This window comes from Paramisgurnus dabryanus, chromosome 16, assembly GCF_030506205.2.
Source record: "Paramisgurnus dabryanus chromosome 16, PD_genome_1.1, whole genome shotgun sequence".
Lineage (NCBI taxonomy): Eukaryota > Metazoa > Chordata > Actinopteri > Cypriniformes > Cobitidae > Paramisgurnus > Paramisgurnus dabryanus.
Window position 1 is genome coordinate 36,691,795 of NC_133352.1, and position 19,890 is coordinate 36,711,684.

Genomic DNA, 19,890 nt, shown 5'->3' on the forward strand with positions numbered 1-19,890 from the left:
TATTAAAAAAAACATGGAACATTTCTCAACCAATCAAAATAAAGCATTCAACAGACCCGTGGTATAACTTAAAATAACCACCAGAGCAGTGTTTGTGGTAACCGTGATATAAGAGGAATAGTTGACTCCAGTCCTTTAAATTATTAGAAAATAATGCACACCCGTGGTGTAAATCCTTGTTGTGCCACATTACCACCTTGTGTGTGCATTTATTTTCTAATAATTCAATGGCCCGTCGTGAATTATTCCTTACATGATGCAGTGCTTTACCAACTGAGCTACAGGACATTTCATCAAGAAAAAAATATATCAGTTTCCCGACAAAATCTATATTTTAGTACTGATACTTGTTTATTTTGTTAGCAGGTCAGGTGTATTTAATAACACAAAACTCGGAGAGGTCGTAAACAAAACAAAGCAAAACGTGTAACAACATGGTATATTTTAGATTCAATCATTCATCGGCATAACTATTACCACTGATCACAACACACTGGCTGATGATATAAACTTATCTAATACATTTAAGTCCTATTTACAAGAGCCGCTTTAAAAATGCCTCAGATCTGAGACTTGAGCTCATATAAAACAGCATTATATGTCTGAAAAGGGCAATCTTTAAATACAACCCAGTAACAAAACAGATGAAAATACCTACATCACATATAGACATCAAGTGAAAAGGGTCATTATTACTGGGTAAAGTCAAATGTGAAACACATCGTGTGTGACGGATACTGGAACTGTTTCCAGCAGTAAGTTCAACAAGAGAAGAGAGATTAAGTTTGGTGTAAAACAACACATTTCCAGGTCTTTCTACAGTACATTCCAAAAAGATTACTATCTGATTCTGTAACTTTATTTCACAATACTACTATCATGCACATCTGTACAATAAGTTAACATATGCAATAACAAGAATAGTAATGCTAAAGGTCTTTGGAAAAGGATGCACAAAAAGGATTAAACGAATATTCACGTATGTTGAAGTATAAAAAAAAAAAAAGAGTCTGGCTGTACAAACACGATTCACATGCACCCGAATCCCCCATTCTTTACTCATTAGTGTCTTTCTCTTTTACGGTGGCTTCGCACAAGGTCCTCTTCTGCATCATCGTGTATGGGAACGGAGCACCATTGCAGGCGCTATAGTCCAGTTTGTTGAGCCTCGCCAGTGTCTTGATGCTACCTGGAGGCCTACCTGGGCTCACCTTGTAGCCTGCAGCTTTGGTGGTGCCCAGCGGCCTTCCCGGGCTGGTTTTAAAGCCCGCCGCCCTGGTGGTCCCGGGTGGTCGCCCCGTACTCGTCCTGTAGCCAGCGGACTTAGTGGTACCCGAGGGCCTGCCTCGTCGTCCGGACTTGCCCAGACCCTTCTTCTTCTTGGATCCCTCTGGTGCCTCTGCACCCCTCATTCGAACGGCCTGGGAGTGGAATTCGTTTTGGGAGTCCTGCATTTGGCAAGACATGGGCTTGATTAATCCCTGTGGCAAGGGAGGCAAGTTTGGGAGTGGCAGTTGTAGCGAGGGAGGTGGGGCGGAGGGGTAAAACTTGTTGGATTGTGAGGTGCACAGTTCAAAGTGACTGGCTGAGTGTTGGCCATCATCTCCAATGCTACCCAGACCATAGTCGCTGCTGTTGCTCGATACTTGGTGCATCATTTTCTGTTAAAATAAAATACAGTGAAATATATTCTCTTAACATTTGTTAATAAAAAATGTTAACACAAACAAGATTTAAAGCCTTTGATGTTGTGTTTATTTAAAAGTCCTGCATCTACTATATAGCCCAAAAGTCTGTGGTCAGATCCAAACACAGGCCTGCAGATATAACTAACGTTACAGTAAGTTCATCCAGATGGAGGGGAAGCGCACTTTAATTACAAACTGTTGAAAACATCAAACGCAAAGTAGGCCACATCACTTTGACGCGTTACATTATAAACAAAAAGCTCTAATAATGAAATATAAATCAATTTCGCTTATTTGAGTCCATCGCTGTCCTGTCATTCAGTAGGTTTGGTTAGGTTAGTAGTAGCTCGTTTCGCGCGATGGTTATGCGATACTTGCAAATCAAACCAAATAAACATAAAAGGCAAAAATAAAACAGATGCAAATATCCACTAAATATTATAACAAAGCAGCGTATTATAAAAGATAAACAGTATACTTTACCTCATCTAGAAGGCGGATCACGGAAGGTAAAGGGTTAAATATGAAAGAGCTATATCTTCCATCCTTGAAACCAAAAGCATAATGTTATTTACTCAAGAATATTGACATCCTTAAATCGCGTGAGATTTTCGTCCCTATAAGACTAATAAATCTGCTTCGTGAAATGAATATTTTTCACCTGAACCGTTGAGGTTTAAATCTGAATGGGAGCCATTTTCGACCGAAAAAAAGAATAAAATAGTAAGAGTGTCTTATACGCATGCGTCGGACGCCGGTGGGAATTTAGACTAGCATTTATCATAATATTAGTAAGTTAACACACCGCACTTTTGTCCTAGTTATACAATATCTGTTTGTTTATTTATTGCTAACATTTGAATTGAGCATTTCACTGTTTCTGTATGCATATTGTATAGAATAGTGCACGTGTGATGATGCCACATGATTTTAGGGACAATAACAATAGGGTATTGTTCTTAAGCGATTTGTTCTTGAAATTATTATTATTATTATTATTATATTTACTCGTTAAAATACCATGTATGCCTAAATGTTATTTACCCTCTGATAATAACCTCTCGTAAATTGGTTTGTCCATTTATCCACTCACTGTTTGAATATATTATAATCAACCATGGTTAAAACCCAGCATTTTTATAATGCTATATAAAGAGTACATGCTAAAAACCTAAAATATAGCGGTTCTCAAATATGACAGAATGACTTTGTTGTTCCCCTCTTACATCAGTTGGCGGCACCAAAAGCACAGAAAAATTGCAAAAAGCAACGTAACCGCTGTCATTTCTACTGCGGCGAGGGTTTATATCAATATTAATAAAGTCGTACTGACGTTGATTGGTATCCTTCCTATTACGAAAGCCTTCTTATGAATATTAAATGATTAATGACGTTTCTGTACCAATGGCGAGTGTTGACTCATGAATAATAAAATAATCCTTCTCAATAGTAGCATTCGTTGAATGCGGATTACAGTGACGTCAATCTACATGAACGGATTGTTCGTCGCTGTTGCGCACCAGTCCAGAACGATACATGAGCGCGAGCGGAGGAGATTATCCGACCCGTTTCCTGTTTACAAAGGATAATAATACTTTTGTTCTATTTTAAGAAAAATCTGGGAACGTTTGAAATCGTTTTGTTCCGCTCTTGAAGTATTTTAATTAGAGTCAACAGTTTTATTTTGGACAGCGCTCGATCAGTGTGACGCATGACGCGATACGCAAATAAAGAGTGATAGTGCCGTATTTTATTCTTTATTTTATACTTTACATTATTCGCAAACATGGACGAGAAGGTATTTACGAAAGAATTGGACCAATGGATCGAGCAACTGAACGAGTGCAAGCAACTCTCGGAAAACCAAGTAAAGATTTTATGCGAGAAGGTGAGTTAACGTTACATGAGCCGACTCTCCTCCTCCTCCTCCTCCTCATCATCATCATCATCATCATTGTCTGTTTAAACACGTGTTAGGACAGGCAGCAGCAGATCGTCTATATTTAATCGCTCTTCCCACTGGTCTCAGATCAGAAGCTGGCGATGTTGTATTTTTCTATTATTGGCCTGTATCTGTGCGCCATATATCTGTGACCATTGGCTGTTGGCTGTGAAACGCAGTGAGCAAACAGAGCTCGTCGGGGTTTGCCCACTTTAGTAAGGTTCGTTGTCAGGCAGAGATTTGGGTTTGGATCCGCCTTCTGGTTGACAACCACCACTGACTAACTTGCAAATGGAAAAACAAGAAACTAATCAGAATGTTGTTTTAAATGAATAAAGCTGCATAATTGTAGCCTAGAAATCTAGACGCACCCTAGCGGCCGCAAAATATATTTGCTGCCAGGGTTTAGTCTAGGCACTCACAATACACTTAACAGCTCCAAAAACCAAAATTTGGTCAGGCCAATCACATCGTGTGTAGCGTCTGTGGGGCGGGCTTAACATGATGACGACAGAGCTGCGACGGTTCCTACTTGAAAACTTCGTTCTTCGTTGCTCTGATTGGTCATAGCGCTATCCTATTGCGTGCAGAGGCATTTTGAGGGACAACCTTATATCCCGCCCCTTGCATTGAGCCGTTTGTGTGAAGAGTTGCCAGACCTTACATCTTGATGTAGGTCTGGCTAACCAGGCTAGCATAATTGCGCAGTTTATTTGAGGTTTCAGTTTTAGTCCTCCATTCATTACACACCATTGTCTCTATTCTGTTATTGTTTGTTGTTTCAAAAAAATCTCTTCAATTTCAAAAATACAAAACTAAGATAATCGGACACTTAAAGGGGATATTTCACAAGGTTTTTTTAAGATGTAAAAAAACATTTGGGGTCCCCATAGTACGTATGTAAAGTTTTTAAAATGATTCAACTTTATAATCAGACTCATTGTTGTACATTAGTTGACATGAACTGATATTTGTGTTGATCGATATTCTACATTAGTGAGATTGGGAACAGGGTTGCAAAATTCCAGGAATTTTCAAGGCTGGAAACTTTGTTATAGAAATGAATGGGAATGCACTGGGAATATGAACAAATTTTTAAAAAGATCTTGAAGCATAATTTAATCAAATAAATCCAGGCTTGCTTATGACCAAACCAAATGTTTATTTCTGTTTGTATATGATTATATACATTTTGCTAAATTTCCCAAAAAATCCTGTTTAGTTTTCAATTTGGAATAGTTTCAAAATTCCACAGATTTAATTCCCATGGAAAGTTTCTAGAAATTTACCAGACACTTTCAGCCCCTTTGCAACCCTAATCAGGAATAACTCACTTAATCACTCACTTAACAACCTCTCTAGTATAAGCTCAGGTGCAAGGACGAGGAGAAGTCCGAACACATTATTACAAACTCTTTCGTGCAAGGAAAAGCTGACAGGTTATGCGGGAATGGAACTTATGATAATAATAGTGTAATAATTATTTAAAACATCATTGGGCAAACAAGTCAAGTTAGTCAACTATCGTCATAAAGGCTATAGACCATTTCAAAAGATGTAAACAACACTGGTCCAGAAGCACTTCCTGTTTCAGTTTGTGACGTTTTTTTTTATTTCACACATATATCATTATCTTTAAGATGTTTGTTTAACTTTTTGACTCAGTTCTATGTGTTCTGTTGCTTGTATTTTATCCCAACGTTTATCTAGTGTTAAAAAACTGAAACAGCAAGTGCTTCTGGACCAGTGTTGTTTACATCTTTTGAAATGGTCTATTGAAGCAACCCAAACTGATATACAACTATATATATATATATATATTTACACAGACAATATTTTTCATCGTTGTTAAAGTTAGTTAATACCCATGTTAGTTTTTGGTGTATTAAACAGTAGTTAGTGCAGCTGCATGGCTCCAAGAAACAGATTGAACACATCAACCATATGCTGTTATTTATTCATTCAGTCCTAGTTTGTGTCAACATCTGTGCCTCCATCAGTTTGTTTGGGATTATTGGGTTAATGGATTAGACGCTTGTTGAAGTGCTTCTGTCGTCTGTTTATCTTTTGCAGGCTAAAGAAATTTTATCCAAGGAGTCAAATGTCCAAGAAGTGCGTTGCCCAGTTACAGTATGTGGAGATGTACACGGCCAATTTCACGACCTAATGGAGCTGTTTAAGATTGGGGGTAAATCACCAGACACTAACTACCTTTTCATGGGAGACTATGTGGATAGAGGTTATTATTCAGTGGAGACGGTCACACTGCTGGTGTCTTTAAAGGTAAGCAGTAGCTGATCGTTACACTTCATAGAGGATTTAACTAGAGTCGTTAATGAGAGATACAAGAAAATGCAACTGGGGTTTGAAATCTTTCAGGTTCGATATCGAGAGAGAATCACCATCTTACGTGGGAATCATGAAAGCAGACAGATCACACAAGTCTATGGCTTTTACGATGAATGCCTGAGAAAATATGGAAATGCAAATGTTTGGAAATATTTCACAGACCTCTTTGACTACCTTCCACTTACAGCTCTTGTAGACACACAGGTAAACTGATTCATGCATAACTTGTCGTGTTTATGTAGGAGATGTGTTAAGTTTGAGATTAACTCTGTGGTTTATACATCTGTCTGTCTGTCTGTCTGTCTGTACAGATCTTCTGCCTCCATGGAGGACTGTCGCCTTCAATCGACACACTGGATCACATTCGCGCATTGGACCGAATCCAAGAAGTTCCCCATGAGGTATAAATCCAGACAGATGTCTAGCGTTCAAAATCATTTAGAGCAGCGGCCGGGAAAATTACTAGCGAGCTTAAACCATGAAATCTTCTTGGCAGGGTCCCATGTGTGATTTACTGTGGTCCGATCCAGATGACCGCGGTGGCTGGGGAATTTCCCCCAGAGGGGCTGGGTACACATTTGGTCAGGACATCTCCGAAACATTTAATCATGCCAACTGTCTGACACTGGTGTCACGAGCTCACCAGTTAGTGATGGAGGTAAGAAAGAAAGAAAAGAAGAAAAAAAGAGAAGAGAAAGCACTTTGCACGCAGCCAACAACTAAATATCCACATCTTCAAATATATTTACATTTATTTTGATATCTTTTGGTCACCTAACTTCTCAGTTTACTTGCCATTCATTGACAGACCTTGCATTGTTTAGTCAACAACAGTAATTCTGTGGATAACATACTGTGCCAATACAACGACAAGTTTATCTTTAAACAGGGTTATAACTGGTGTCATGAAAGAAATGTGGTGACGATCTTCAGCGCACCTAATTATTGCTACCGATGTGGAAACCAGGCGGCCATCATGGAACTTGACGACACGCTCAAGTATTCCTTGTAGGTTAAGCAGTGTTATCTATATAACTATATATGAACTTTAATGTTGGATTTTAATAAACACGTTTGCTTTATTCAGTTTACAGTTTGACCCAGCACCACGTAGAGGAGAGCCTCACGTCACCCGACGCACTCCAGACTATTTCCTTTAGGAGCGGAAGGCTTTGAAGCAGAATTACATCAATGATCCACATGCTCACCTGTGGCCGATCGCATAGCCGCTAAGTTAACAAGACTTTGCAGGGCTCGCAAAATGTCAAAATCCCTGGTAGACCTTAGACCAGGTACCGAATTACATACACTATGATTACTTAACTAAATCTGAGAGAATGCAAGGACATTAAAAATAGTGTTTCCTCCCTAAGATAGCCCGACGGGCAGGGCGAGATACATTTTGGTAGCCGACAGGAATTTACAATTGCCCCGGGACGTCGGGCTAGCGATTTTGCGAGCCCTGCTTTGTCTTAATAACTAACTAGTCTGACCAACTAGCAGTAAGTTAGGGCTAATCCAACATACTTTATAAATTCAAATCAAGCCAGTCTGTATTTTTATGTAATCGACTTTACGATCAGTCTCCGAGAAATAAATTCGATTTGTAATGGTGCATTTCCATTGCATAGTACCCCACGGGTCGGGTCAGCTTACTTTTGGGGGCTTTTCCACTGTGTACAGTACGTAGTACCTGATAATTCTTTAGTAGCACCTTGGTGGAGGTTCCAAGCGAGCTGACCTGATACTAAAATGTGAGGTGAAAACATGAAGATCACTGATAAATCATCAATACCAGTATCATCGCTAAATAAGAATATTCGCAAAGTACATGTCCGCATGTATGCACAGTATTTTTTGCAGCTTCGCGGAGCGCGTCGACTGACGCCACAAGTGTTTGTATAGAAACTGTCTTGTGAGACAGATATAGTGATAAACGCGATTTGCAAATGTTTATTTGTGGTGGTCAATTTTGATTTTGTGGCGGACTGACAAATAAATGATTGTATGGGAAACCCTGCATTCCAATGATGCTCACTCCCTCTTTTTGTGTGATGTCACAGCAGTAGACAGCACAAATATAACTGTAATCCCTCCCACTCTGAACTGGTATTAACCTCAATGGAAAAGCTAACCGAGCCAAAGTAAAGTGAGCTGACATGACCTGACCCCCCTTTGGGTTATAATGCAATGGAAAAGCGCCATAAGACTAGTCTAGCAGTTTATGCAACCAGTCACCATTTAGTCTTCTGAAACTTAGCAGGTCGGTAAACCCTCTGTCCTTGGACCAAAACATGTGCCATATCTGTAATGCAATAAGATGAGAATACATGCAGTCATCTCAGTAAGTACACACAAACTCCCATCTGCACTACACTGTGTGTTTTCCTGTCACTGGTTTTTTTTTAATGAGAATGTAAGGGTTTCTTCAGACTACTGGGTTTATGTGCATTCATCTGAAGTGCCATGTGTTTTAGGATAAGATTTTTAATAGACACTGTCAATGCTTTTGACCGGATCATGTACAAGTGGTGGCAAGCTTAAATCAGTGCTGTGTTTATTATAATATAACTGAATTTCTATGCTGCATGGCCTCGGGTAAACGCTGAGCTCTCATCTATCTGAACTCATGCAGTATTTTCTTACAGCACTTTAGTTTTTAATCCTTTTAAATTATTCTTCAAGCACTTTTTCCAAGGCAGTATTTCTTGTTTTTAGATCAGCTGTGTTTTCTGTGTGTTTGCTTTCGTATGTAATTGCATTATTTCCCTGTAATTTGTAACTGAGAGCACAATTATTACAAACATACGGATTGGCAATAAAGATTCATGATATTTATATCAAATTGAAAGACTTTTTCTTACAGGCAACAGCAACAAGGTTCCTGGTTTGAGTCCTGGTAAAGTTTGCACGTTCTCCGTTTGCTGTAGTGGGTTTCTTTCAGGTACTCTGGTTGAACTCGGTCCAAAGACAAGTTTGTGTGTGTTAGTTTAGTTAGTACTGTGATGGGTTGATTGCCTCCTGTTGGAGTCGGGGATTGAATACAGCACCACATATAGGGCTAAGTGGATTAGGGAATGGATATTTCTTAAAGGAATAGTTCACTGGAAAATAAAAATGTATAATTTATCCTCATGTCTTCCCAGGAGTCATTTGGATTACTTTGTTGATGGGTGGATGTGCTTTTTGAAGTCAAAATTTGAGCCCCATTCAGTGGCATTACAATGCTGGGAATAGTCAGGACATTCTTTAATTCTAACATTATATACAATTGTGTTCAGCTAAAAATACCTAAGGGTGGCATGAAGTGGAGAATGATTATGTGTGAATGTTTTTATTTTGAGGTGAACTTTCACTTTAAGAAAAATATCTGTATATATACCGCTACAACTGGGCTGGGTTCAGCCCCGACAAAACATTGCACAACATTTATTGAACAGAAACAGTGATGCATTGAACACCCTGTTCTGATGTCGCAAGAGTTGCAACTACGGTAGCTGAGAGGTCATTCTCTGTGTTCTTTTTCTGACACACCCACCAAACAAGAGAAAACCTATCTCAAACCCTGTTGCACATCGGTGCACAGCATTTCCAGGAAACATGACGTGCAAAATGGAGGAAAACTGTTTAACGCTGCAATTCTGTACATTTATAATGTGTTAATAAACAATTCCCTTAATCTACCTTACAAAGACTTTAACACTTTCTGTAAAGATGCCATTTAATTTCCTAAACTTGGTTCAAATATTAACAACTCTCTTTATTTACTAAATGCAATTACATGTCAGACAGTTAAATAATTGTCCATAAGACACATACTAAATATCTATATTATTATAATTATTAAATACCTTCCAAAATGTATAAAATGTTTATTATTCAGGCAGATTTTGCTTTCAGTTTTGTCAAAGCACTATGATTGTGTTGGGTAAGTTACTTAAACTTACAAATGACATCTTTAATCAAGTAATTAGATTACTGTAGGCAACAAATGACTTTTCAAAAAGTATTTAATGACTTATTACGAATTATCTTCTAAATCCTATTTAGTAAATGATTGAAATGGATCAAATAAATCTAATAAAAGTACATCAATTATTCTTGTCACACTTTAGGGTCCAATTCTCACTATTAACTAACTGTTAACTAATATAATCCTAATTACTGCCTATTAATACTTAGTAAAGTAGTATTGGTGAAGTATTGGGTAGGATGTAGGATACTGTTTTGCAGAATCAGGCATTAATATGTGCTTTTCAAATATTGATAATTAGCCAACATCTCAATAATATTAATGCTAATAACTAACCAGTTAATAGTGAGAATTGTAAACTTCAGTAGTCTTACCATTGTTAAGTCACCAAAGTAAAGAGGATACATAAAACACTGCACTTGTATGATTTAACTTACAAGTCTTTGAAGCACATCATTAAAATCAAATTTGCATTTCTATGACAATAATGATTGAATATTTGTGTTTTCAAAGCACTTAATAAAAAATATTTGCTTTTATTTCAAGGTAATTAAGTCTGTTGACTATCTAGACCAGTTTATTTAACTAGTTAATGAACGATTTTAAACATAGTTAATCAATCATATTTTCGTTAAAATGTGGACTTTTAATTTAAAATGTCGTGCAGTGTCTCAGGTTGGGTTGGGTAGAGAGAGAGAGAGAGAGAGAGACACACACACACACACACACACACACAGAGAGAGAGATAGAGAGAGAGACACACACACACACACACACACACACAGAGAGAGAGAGAGAGAGACACACACACACACACACACACACACACACACACACACACACACACACACACAGAGAGAGACACACACACACACACACAGAGAGAGAGAGAGACTGATGTTTACTGCGGCGTACTTCACATTCATTTGTAAATATCAAGCTGGCCTCAGTGACTCGCGGCTCTTATCTATTGCGGATTGCTGTGATTCTCTGACGGCGAGCTTTGCTCTTCAACGGTGAGTGTTAGAAAATGTTTTAAGTGTTTTGCTGATACATTTTCTAATCTATTATTTCTATTTTCTGCATCCTTTCATTATCTCGGTCAGACTGTGAGACTGTCACAGTAAAGGGATTTGTGATGTGGCATCCAGGGGTTGATAAGGAGACGCACAGCTGCAGTTGTACAAATTATTTTAAACCAAAAACTGTGAGATGATTTAATGTTTATCATCCTTCACATCCCTCAAATATTCATAAACACGAGATTCATCTACAATACAATTTATGTCTGTACAAGTGTAAGTGTAAGCCATCTAACCGGTACTGACTGGTTTGACGTTAGGTAACAATGATAATATTTTTACAAATATGAGACGCCTGCAAAACAGTGCCATTAATAATATAATGTGTAACACAATTCAGATGTTTTTTACATTGATTTCTCTGTAAAATGCAACACATGCAAAAAAGCGATTGTAAATAAAATGTGTCTATTATGATAATGCATGTTAATATTCTTTGATTTGAACATGGATTTAGGTGTTAGCTGTTTGAGTAAAGTGTAATTACAGTGATCAGATCAAAGTTCAGTTCAGATCAAGTGCCCGTGGATCGGATCGGTGTGTTTTAATGTTTGTGAAGTAAACCATCATATCAGTTGTGCTTTATAAACTTGGCATATGAAGCGCATGCGGTGTCGTTTCATTTAAAGAGACACGAAGTGGGTTTCGTTTAAGTGAAATGCTTGATTTATTCTCCCTTTACTATCTTCAGCCATCTTTGGTGCATCGTCAAGACGAAATGTCACAAAGGTGCACATTTAATGCGTGCACGTTGTTTTAGTTGCCTGTTTTCATGCATCTTCAAGCAATATTGAGATGCACTTAAACGGTTAAATCACGTTTTGCCTGGAAGTTTTATCATAACGGCGACCTCGGTGTAATATTTGATAGGGATAGCGCTGTTTGATTGGTCATTTGAAAGGAAACGTGTCCGCCCAGTGTTTGAAAGGATTTTCACTCCTTTTATGCTGCTCGCGCTCAATTCATCCATTCAGAGTTTCAGGTACCGCGAGAGCGATTCAAAAACACAGCTATCGATTCACTCTCGCGTTAACGTGACGTCATGGGCAGATCGGTCTGCGCACGCACATTGAAAACGCATACGCTTTTTATCTTCACAATATCTAATTTTCCTGTTGCATAGAGATAAACTCAGTGGGCCCACGTGAAAGAAATACTATAGTAGTTATACATGATGTAGTAGTAGGCTATTGGTATGGTAGTAATTATACATATAATAACTACAGTTTACTCTAGTTAATATTATAGTATACTGTAGTTTTTTTTTTATGTGAGCAGACACATGTGTACAAGCATGCAAGGATATGTAGACAGACACCGGCTGTTATTTGAAATGAAAGAGATTTTGAAGCGTGATGACTGCTCAGCTGTGCTGATTCAGCAGAGACTTTCATCTGGAGAGGAATTTCATGTGCAAGCATTCTTCAGTTTTCAAGCAGAGAGTTTACAAATTGGCTTTGGTTGGATAGATATACAGGGAATTGTTTTGTCCATATAAAGAGTAAACAAAAAATGCTAAATGATTTTGTATTTAGGGGAATGCACTCATCTTCATGTTGACATCCACACTGACATTTGTTCATATGACAAACTTGAAACTCAAAAAACTTGATGAATTACGTGTTTACACACTTAAAATTAGACAAAGAAAATTTGAGGCATACAACTTTCTAAAAATACACATTTATTAAACCAAACATATTAAATGATAAAATGTAGTGTTGTTGGTTAGTACACAATTAATGTATTTTATAAAATGTCATAAAATTGGGGCCCCCATGGCACCATCTCGCGACCCCCCAGTTTGAGAACCACTGCTCTTTATGATGAGTTTTCTAGTTTGACATCCTCACTGTTGGGTGCTGAATGGTTGATCTTAAATAGTTTTTAGATGCATATCCAGAATGATTAGTTTTGTTTTAATTAACAGTGAAATATTTTGGACAAGAGCACCATGGCGGTCCAGCTCTCCACCTCTATAAACATTAAAGAGCCCCGCTGGGATCAGGGAACGTTTGTGGGTCGAGCAAAACATTTCTTCACTGTCACAGACCCCAGAAATATTCTTCTGTCAAATGAACAACTTGAAAAAGCACGCCAGATCATTCAGGATTACAGGTAAATGATTTATACCTCCATGTTAATAAAGCAGCAGAAAATGATAGGGGTGTTTCAGAGCAACCACTGAGGGATTTGCATGTATTTGTGCGTTTATGATTTGCTTAAATTGTCATTTACATCTACATTTACATTTATTCATTTAGCAGACGCTTGGATCCATAATAACTAACAGATGAGAGAGCATTTAACATTTTGTCTAAGGAATTAGTTTGGGTTGTTCATTTCTGTTATGTTGATCCAAATACAAATAACTACCTCCATAAAAATGACTTCTCTCATGCACTGTCAGAAAAAAAGGTACAAAGTTGTACCTTTTTCTGTCGCTGGGGTGGTACCCTAAAAGGTACCTTTTTGTACCTTTATAGGTATAAAACACATTGAAATGTTGTACCTTATGGGGTAGAATATTATGCTCTGAGGACCTTTTGTGTACCTTAAGGAACAATTTTGTACCAGTTAAATTTTAGGGGTACAAAACAGTTAACTGTACCTTTTAAAGATACAAAATAGATCCTTAAAGGAACAGTAAGAAATTTATATCAATGAATCACTAGACATTAAAACATCATTTTCATTTCAAATACTTCTATTACTGACAACAGTGGTCTGGCCGGGATATTGTCATTTAAAAAGTGGAGTTGCAGCCCTCAACTTAGGTTTATGTTGTCATGTTATGAATTGGTCACCAGTTGTGTGATTGCAGTACCAGTTTAAGCCACAAGTTTTGTGATTGCAATATCAGTTTTGGACACAATCCTACATACTGTTCCTTTAAGGAACAGTGATGTACCCCAAAAGGTACAACATTGTATTATGTTTATATACCTGTAAAGGTACAAAACAGTACCTTGGGGTACCACCCCAGGGACAAAAAAGGTACAGTTTTGTGTGAACATGAACTCTAAATAATGTTGGGTTTGTTTTAAACCCATACTAAGTAAATATTGGACAGAACACAGCGCTGGGTTAAAAATTACCCAATGCTGGGTCGTTGTTAGAAGAAGATATAAAAGGATAACTCCTGTAGGTCAACTTCTAGAGCAGGGCTAGTCATCTGGTGGCCCACGGGCCAAATGCAGCCCTCCAATCGGTTATCTTTGTCTGATTCCAAATCAGCGTGGTTACTTTAAAGCCGCCTTTTCACTCTACATGACAAATGATGGCCAATAAACCGGAAAGTTGAGTTTTAAAGGGGCTGCATGCATGGGGTGCCAACCATCTGCAGGGGCGTAATTATCTGATCCAGTTTGAGCTTTGGATGCATTAAAAAGTAACTTGTGTGACTACACTGCATGTGACACACTGACCAGAAGGGCAAGATAAAAATTATTAATACTTTTTTGTTTAACTTTATCAGTAACACTTGAATCCTTTAAAACGGTTGATTACTGATAAGTAAATTATTAAATATAAACATATTGGTAGATTAAAGGCTCTTGCGCTGGAATGAGCTTCTCTATCATGTTGACACAGATTTACGATTAAACTGAAATATGATTTGTAATGTTTACATATAATGTCTATATGTTGTAAATACCTTTACAATTTATAAAAGTTAAACAGTTTAAACAAAATAAGTTTTTTTTTGTGCAGTGTTCATATTTGAACTACTAACATTTATCCCTTCCAACATTAAACTGCAATTGTTTTTAAAATATTAAAAAAGAAAATATAAGTTTTCAGTAATATTGGATACAAGAAGTAATAGGTTATAACCTATTTAATAATAATAAACATAATAGGTAAAAGTAAAAATTAATAAAAGATAAAATAAGGGGTAAAAGTTTGGCCAGCATCATATTTACATTTTTTAAATCTGTCTCTCAAAGGGGAGTGTTTTCAGAAAACACACACACACAAACACACGCACGCACGCACGCACGCACACACACACACACACACACACACACACAGAGTGATAAAAGTATATGGCTTGAATGCACTGTAAGATGCTTTGGATAAAAGTGTCTGCAAAATGAAAATGAAAAGATGAAGTTTTCTGACAGCTCAATGTCACTTTTATTATATAGAAAGGAGTTGGCTAGATAACAAAATAAATTATTAGCCACTTTATACTTTTTACCCTTGAAGACAGGGGGTGATAACACCAGGACTAACAGAAGATGAACTCTGGAGGGCCAAATATATTTTCGACTCTGCATTTCATCCGGACACAGGAGAGAAAATGCTCCTGATTGGTCGAATGTCTGCTCAGGTCCCTATGAACATGACTATCACTGGATGTATGATGACTTTCTACAGGTACATTATGGTCTGCTGTTTTTAGTTTGTAACTGGAGAAGTACATCTGCTTATTGATTTACAGAGTTTTATTATACTTTTTTTATTACGAATAATGAGTATTTATTCTTGTTTTTAGGACAACTCCAGCAGTTTTGTTCTGGCAGTGGATCAATCAGTCCTTTAATGCAATAGTCAATTACACTAACAGAAGTGGAGATGCCCCAATCACAGTAAAGTAAGACTTTGTTTTGTCTGTGTGTGTTCTCTTATTATCTCATTTGTGTTCTTATTCCTACATTAAATTGTTTCCTTACAGTCAGCTCGGAGCAGCGTACGTATCAGCAACAACAGGTGCAGTGGTGACTGCTTTGGGGCTAAATGCATTAGCAAAGGTATACAGATGGTCTGTTATAGTTTACTACTAGTAAAAAAGTATTACACAAAATGTTTTTCCTACAGCAATGATGCTCTTTGTTCATGTCATATTATTAATAAAGTGCTAAATATCTTCTCTGTTTCAGCACGTTTCTCCGCTCATAGGACGATTTGTACCATTCGCTGCTGTAGCCGCTGCAAACTGTATCAATATTCCACTAATGAGACAACGGTAAACCATCATGCAGCACATGTCTGTGTCTGTGTCTGTGTGTGTGTGCGCGTGTGTGTGTGTGTGTGTGTGTGTGTGTGCATGCACGTGTGTCTGTTTATGCGTGTCCGTATCTGTGTATGCTTGTGCACTTCTGTGTGTATGCGTGTGTGTCTGTGTCTCACAGGGTTCCCACAGATCATGGAATTTCTGGAATATTGTGGAATTTTCAATTGTCTTCTCCAGACATTGGAATATCAGGGATTTTTATTTGTTGCCATTTATCAAAATGTAATCTGCTTGTTAAATTGTGATGTAAGGAATATCATTGTCCAAGCATCCACTCACTACAATTTAAACATCTGTTTATTGGCACTGTTTATTAATTTCACACATTTAAGCTACATTTTTATAAACTCACGGTGTACACTACATTATAGTCATGGAAATTCAGCTTTTTATTCAGTGAAAGTCAGGGAACAGTCAGGGGATTTGACATTTGACTGTGAACCCTGGTCTCAGTTAGTGGTGTGTGTTTTTCTGACAGATATTTCTCTGTATGTTTAGGGAACTCCAACATGGCATTCCAGTAACGGATGAGAATGATAATCGATTAGGAGAATCTTCAAAGGCAGCTCAGCAGGCCATCACACAGGTGGTTGTGTCCAGAATCCTCATGGCCTCTCCTGGAATGGGTTTGTTTTTTATAGACATATATTCATTTGCATACTGCTTTTTGTCACAAAGCAGCTTTACGATGGATAACGCTCTTTCTTTCTAGCTATTCCTCCATTTTTAATGAATGCTTTGGAAAAGAAGGCTTTCCTCAAGGTATGTTTACATTTATCTTACTTTCCCAGAAACATCTCTAAGTGTTTGGTCTAAGCAGTCGAGTTCAAACAGTATTCGGTCCTCCTCTTGAATGCATTCGACTCATCTGCTCTCATCTGATCTTTTCAGAGGTTTCCGTGGATGAGCGCACCCATTCAAGTCGGCTTGGTTGGATTTTGGTAAGTTGCCAAAGATAGATTAATGGGTTAGTTGGTGAACCTACCCATTCATTCTTTGTGTACTCTTTTCATAGTCTTGTGTTTGCGACGCCGTTGTGCTGTGCGTTATTCCCACAAAAGAGGTGAGCAAACTTTTAAAATGTTTTTTATCCATGGTTTAATAAATCCCTCTGTAATATTGTACATTGACTCTTTGATTTTGTCTTTAATTTGTGATGACACACACACACACAAACGTACACACGTGTGCAGCTCTATGGCAGTGAGTGGATTGGAGGCAGAACTGCAGGAGAAGATTCGAGTCAGTCATCCGGGTGTAGAGCGAGTCTATTTTAACAAAGGACTGTAACCATTTCATCTTTTGTCTGCCAAAGTTCACCAGTTTTTCTCCAGGACGTCTTAACCTCAGTCATTTTGTAAGATGCTTTACATTTTGACCTGTTTTTAATTATTATTTGAAATGAAATGCATTTTGTCATTGCTGATCTGTTTAGTTTAGTGTTTGCTGCCATGTGCCATCCTCTGTTATTTCAGTATAACAGAAAGAATGATGCCAGATTATTGTCTTGTCTCAGTATTTCGTGTTGATCTTCTCATGAGGGTTATTCTTCATACAGTACTGCCAAATTCAGTTTTTATCATGTGACAAAAGTGCAATCAGTACATTGACAACATTGCCAAATATAAATCTCTGCTGCTCATTTCAATAGAACGCAGGTTTAATAAACAGAGAAATGATAGCATGGATAAAAAGAAGAGTATTATATATTTTGCTATCCTCAGTATTTTGAGTTATTTCATATAATTTCTGTGCATGAACAAACTTTTTGTGAGGTTAAAGTTCAAAGTCTTCTCATTGACTGCTCCAAAGTTCACTCTTCTCTCAGTTTAACGTTGTTGTTTAACCTAAAGAGGTGCCTGTTTGTTTTCATGTATATTTATACCTTTGTTAAGGTATTCAGGTACGACAGTATACAGAAATCTATCATTAGAAGCTAATGCACGCTATTTCATTTCATCTTATCTTCAATCTCTCATAAATCATAGGAGTCCAACCTGTATTTTTATTTAGTTCATGCTATTGTAACATTTTTCAAGTGCTTTTCTTCAACATTTTATACCTGCTAGTCTATTTTAAGTCAATGATTTTTTTTTTTTAAATCAATGTTAATCCTTGTGAACATTAAGTTGAATTAACTTTATGTGTTTTATATGTGTAATGTTTTATTATGTAGAGCTAGAAACTGTATTGAGAAAGTATAACAGCTCATTGGTAGCTGTGTGTTGACAGCTCAGATCGTGATGTTGATGTTTGTTCAGTTCATGATCGTAGTTTTGACAAACTGAGAGTCAGTCAGTGTTCATGAGTATAGTGATGGTGGTTTAGTTGGTAGTCACTATTTGGTTTTGTCAAACTGTGAAAAGCACAACAGGTTTTATTTTAGTTTTCCTCCAGTTGAATAATTGTATGTTTCATGCTTCTCAGCAGATGTTTATGGAGAGGCTTTCATAATGCATTGATAGGCTTTATGCCCAGCTGCACTACTTCCTAAACTTCAGCCAGCTCCTTGTTTCCTGTCTGCCATTATTGGACAAACAGATTAATCCAGGTGTGCCTGACCTCAGTAGTCACAACAACAATAATCAGACACACCTGGATTAATCAGTTTGTCCAATAATGGAAGACAGTAAACAAGGAGCTGGCTAAAGTTCAGGAAGTAGTGCAGCTGGGCATAAAGCCTATCGACTATGATTTTGTAGCCAAATCAAGGCTGTGGTAAAAAACTCATAGGACATCTTTTATGGGTGAGTCTCCTTTCCTCTACTGGCCCATGAGAAGTCAATACCATACAGGACCTTAGTGTGAGCACCTCATCACTGGGCCCATGAAGGTCAGACAGGTGCTCTGGTCTTTGATCAGTCTCGTTTTATTTGAGATCACCGATGGGACAGATGAATTTTATAACAATAACCTTCTTTTAAACCAATCAAAGATAATCTCAACAGTTACTCAAGGACTGCTCAGCATTGTAGACTTGTGGATCTTTGATTGACAGCTTTATCAACACTCTTATATTTCAGGTACTTTAATTTCATGATGAGTGAGATCCACTGAATTTATGTTTTCCTTCACAAGAAAATATTGCCATATGAATTAAACCCTGTTTGTTTTCTAATCTCACCCATATATTTGGAACAAAACAACAATAATGTGAACACAAATCTTTAAATGAACAACAGACTAATAATAAAATGATTTGTTTACATGAGATGGGTGTATGGTTTTTCAAGATGAATATTTTAAAATTGTTATTTTTTATTTGACAGTGAATGTGAACTGTAGACTACACTGTTACCTAGAATTAAATAAAGTCTATTACAAAGCAATCTTAATTTAGTATTAGTCTACTGTCACGTTATGGGCGGGGTGGGGGGTTAGGGTTGTTTAAATGGGACCAGTTAGATACAAAAACTAACTGAAGATCAATGGTATTTATTTTGTTTGTAGTAAAACATGACGATGGTTAATGTGATGATTACACTAACTGACCTAATAGTTTTTTAAAATGAGCTTAGTTATTACAAAACTAGCTGAGGCTCATTTAAGCATACTTAGTTTGAAGTCATTTTATTTTTTATGCAATAAATTCCTGTAAATTAAAAATCGTTCAGACATGTTTGTAGGTTTTAAAATAAAACTTGTGAAGGGTGACGACTAGTGGCCATATGTGTAATTACATGAATGATTGTTTACTCAGTAGTTTGACAACGAGTGTTATTGGATAATAACTATGTAAAGATCTATCATGCATAATATCCATGTATAATTTATCTTGAATGTATCGATATTATTGAATTTTTTATTGCCCTACCTGTTCGCAGCTGACGGTTGGC

The 19,890-nt window shown here is 37.3% G+C and overlaps 3 protein-coding genes across 3 annotated transcripts; 2 read left to right on the top strand and 1 right to left on the bottom strand.

The window, feature by feature from the left end:
• Positions 1-338: 338 nt before the first annotated feature.
• LOC135720501 (UPF0461 protein C5orf24 homolog) lies at positions 339-2,910 on the bottom strand. The gene is made up of 2 exons (XM_065242654.2): positions 2,172-2,910; positions 339-1,661 (listed from the first exon to the last, which is right to left on the bottom strand). The coding sequence occupies exon 2, from the start codon at positions 1,656-1,658 to the stop codon at positions 1,056-1,058; it is 603 nt and encodes a 200-aa protein (XP_065098726.1). The 5' UTR covers positions 1,659-1,661; positions 2,172-2,910; the 3' UTR covers positions 339-1,055.
• Positions 2,911-3,187: 277 nt separating this feature from the next.
• Positions 3,188-8,824, top strand: ppp2caa (protein phosphatase 2 catalytic subunit alpha a). Its single transcript, XM_065274893.2, has 7 exons — positions 3,188-3,576; positions 5,704-5,913; positions 6,010-6,183; positions 6,291-6,380; positions 6,476-6,637; positions 6,869-6,987; positions 7,067-8,824. Exons 1-7 carry the CDS (start codon positions 3,475-3,477, stop codon positions 7,137-7,139), a joined length of 930 nt encoding a protein of 309 aa, XP_065130965.1. The 5' UTR covers positions 3,188-3,474; the 3' UTR covers positions 7,140-8,824.
• Positions 8,825-10,797: 1,973 nt separating this feature from the next.
• sfxn1 (sideroflexin 1) lies at positions 10,798-19,265 on the top strand. Its single transcript, XM_065242626.2, has 11 exons — positions 10,798-10,968; positions 12,965-13,152; positions 15,247-15,417; positions 15,536-15,634; positions 15,716-15,791; positions 15,921-16,006; positions 16,553-16,680; positions 16,767-16,816; positions 16,946-16,995; positions 17,070-17,117; positions 17,248-19,265. The coding sequence occupies exons 2-11, from the start codon at positions 12,989-12,991 to the stop codon at positions 17,342-17,344; spliced, it is 969 nt and encodes a 322-aa protein (XP_065098698.1). The 5' UTR covers positions 10,798-10,968; positions 12,965-12,988; the 3' UTR covers positions 17,345-19,265.
• The last annotated feature ends 625 nt before the right edge of the window (positions 19,266-19,890 follow it).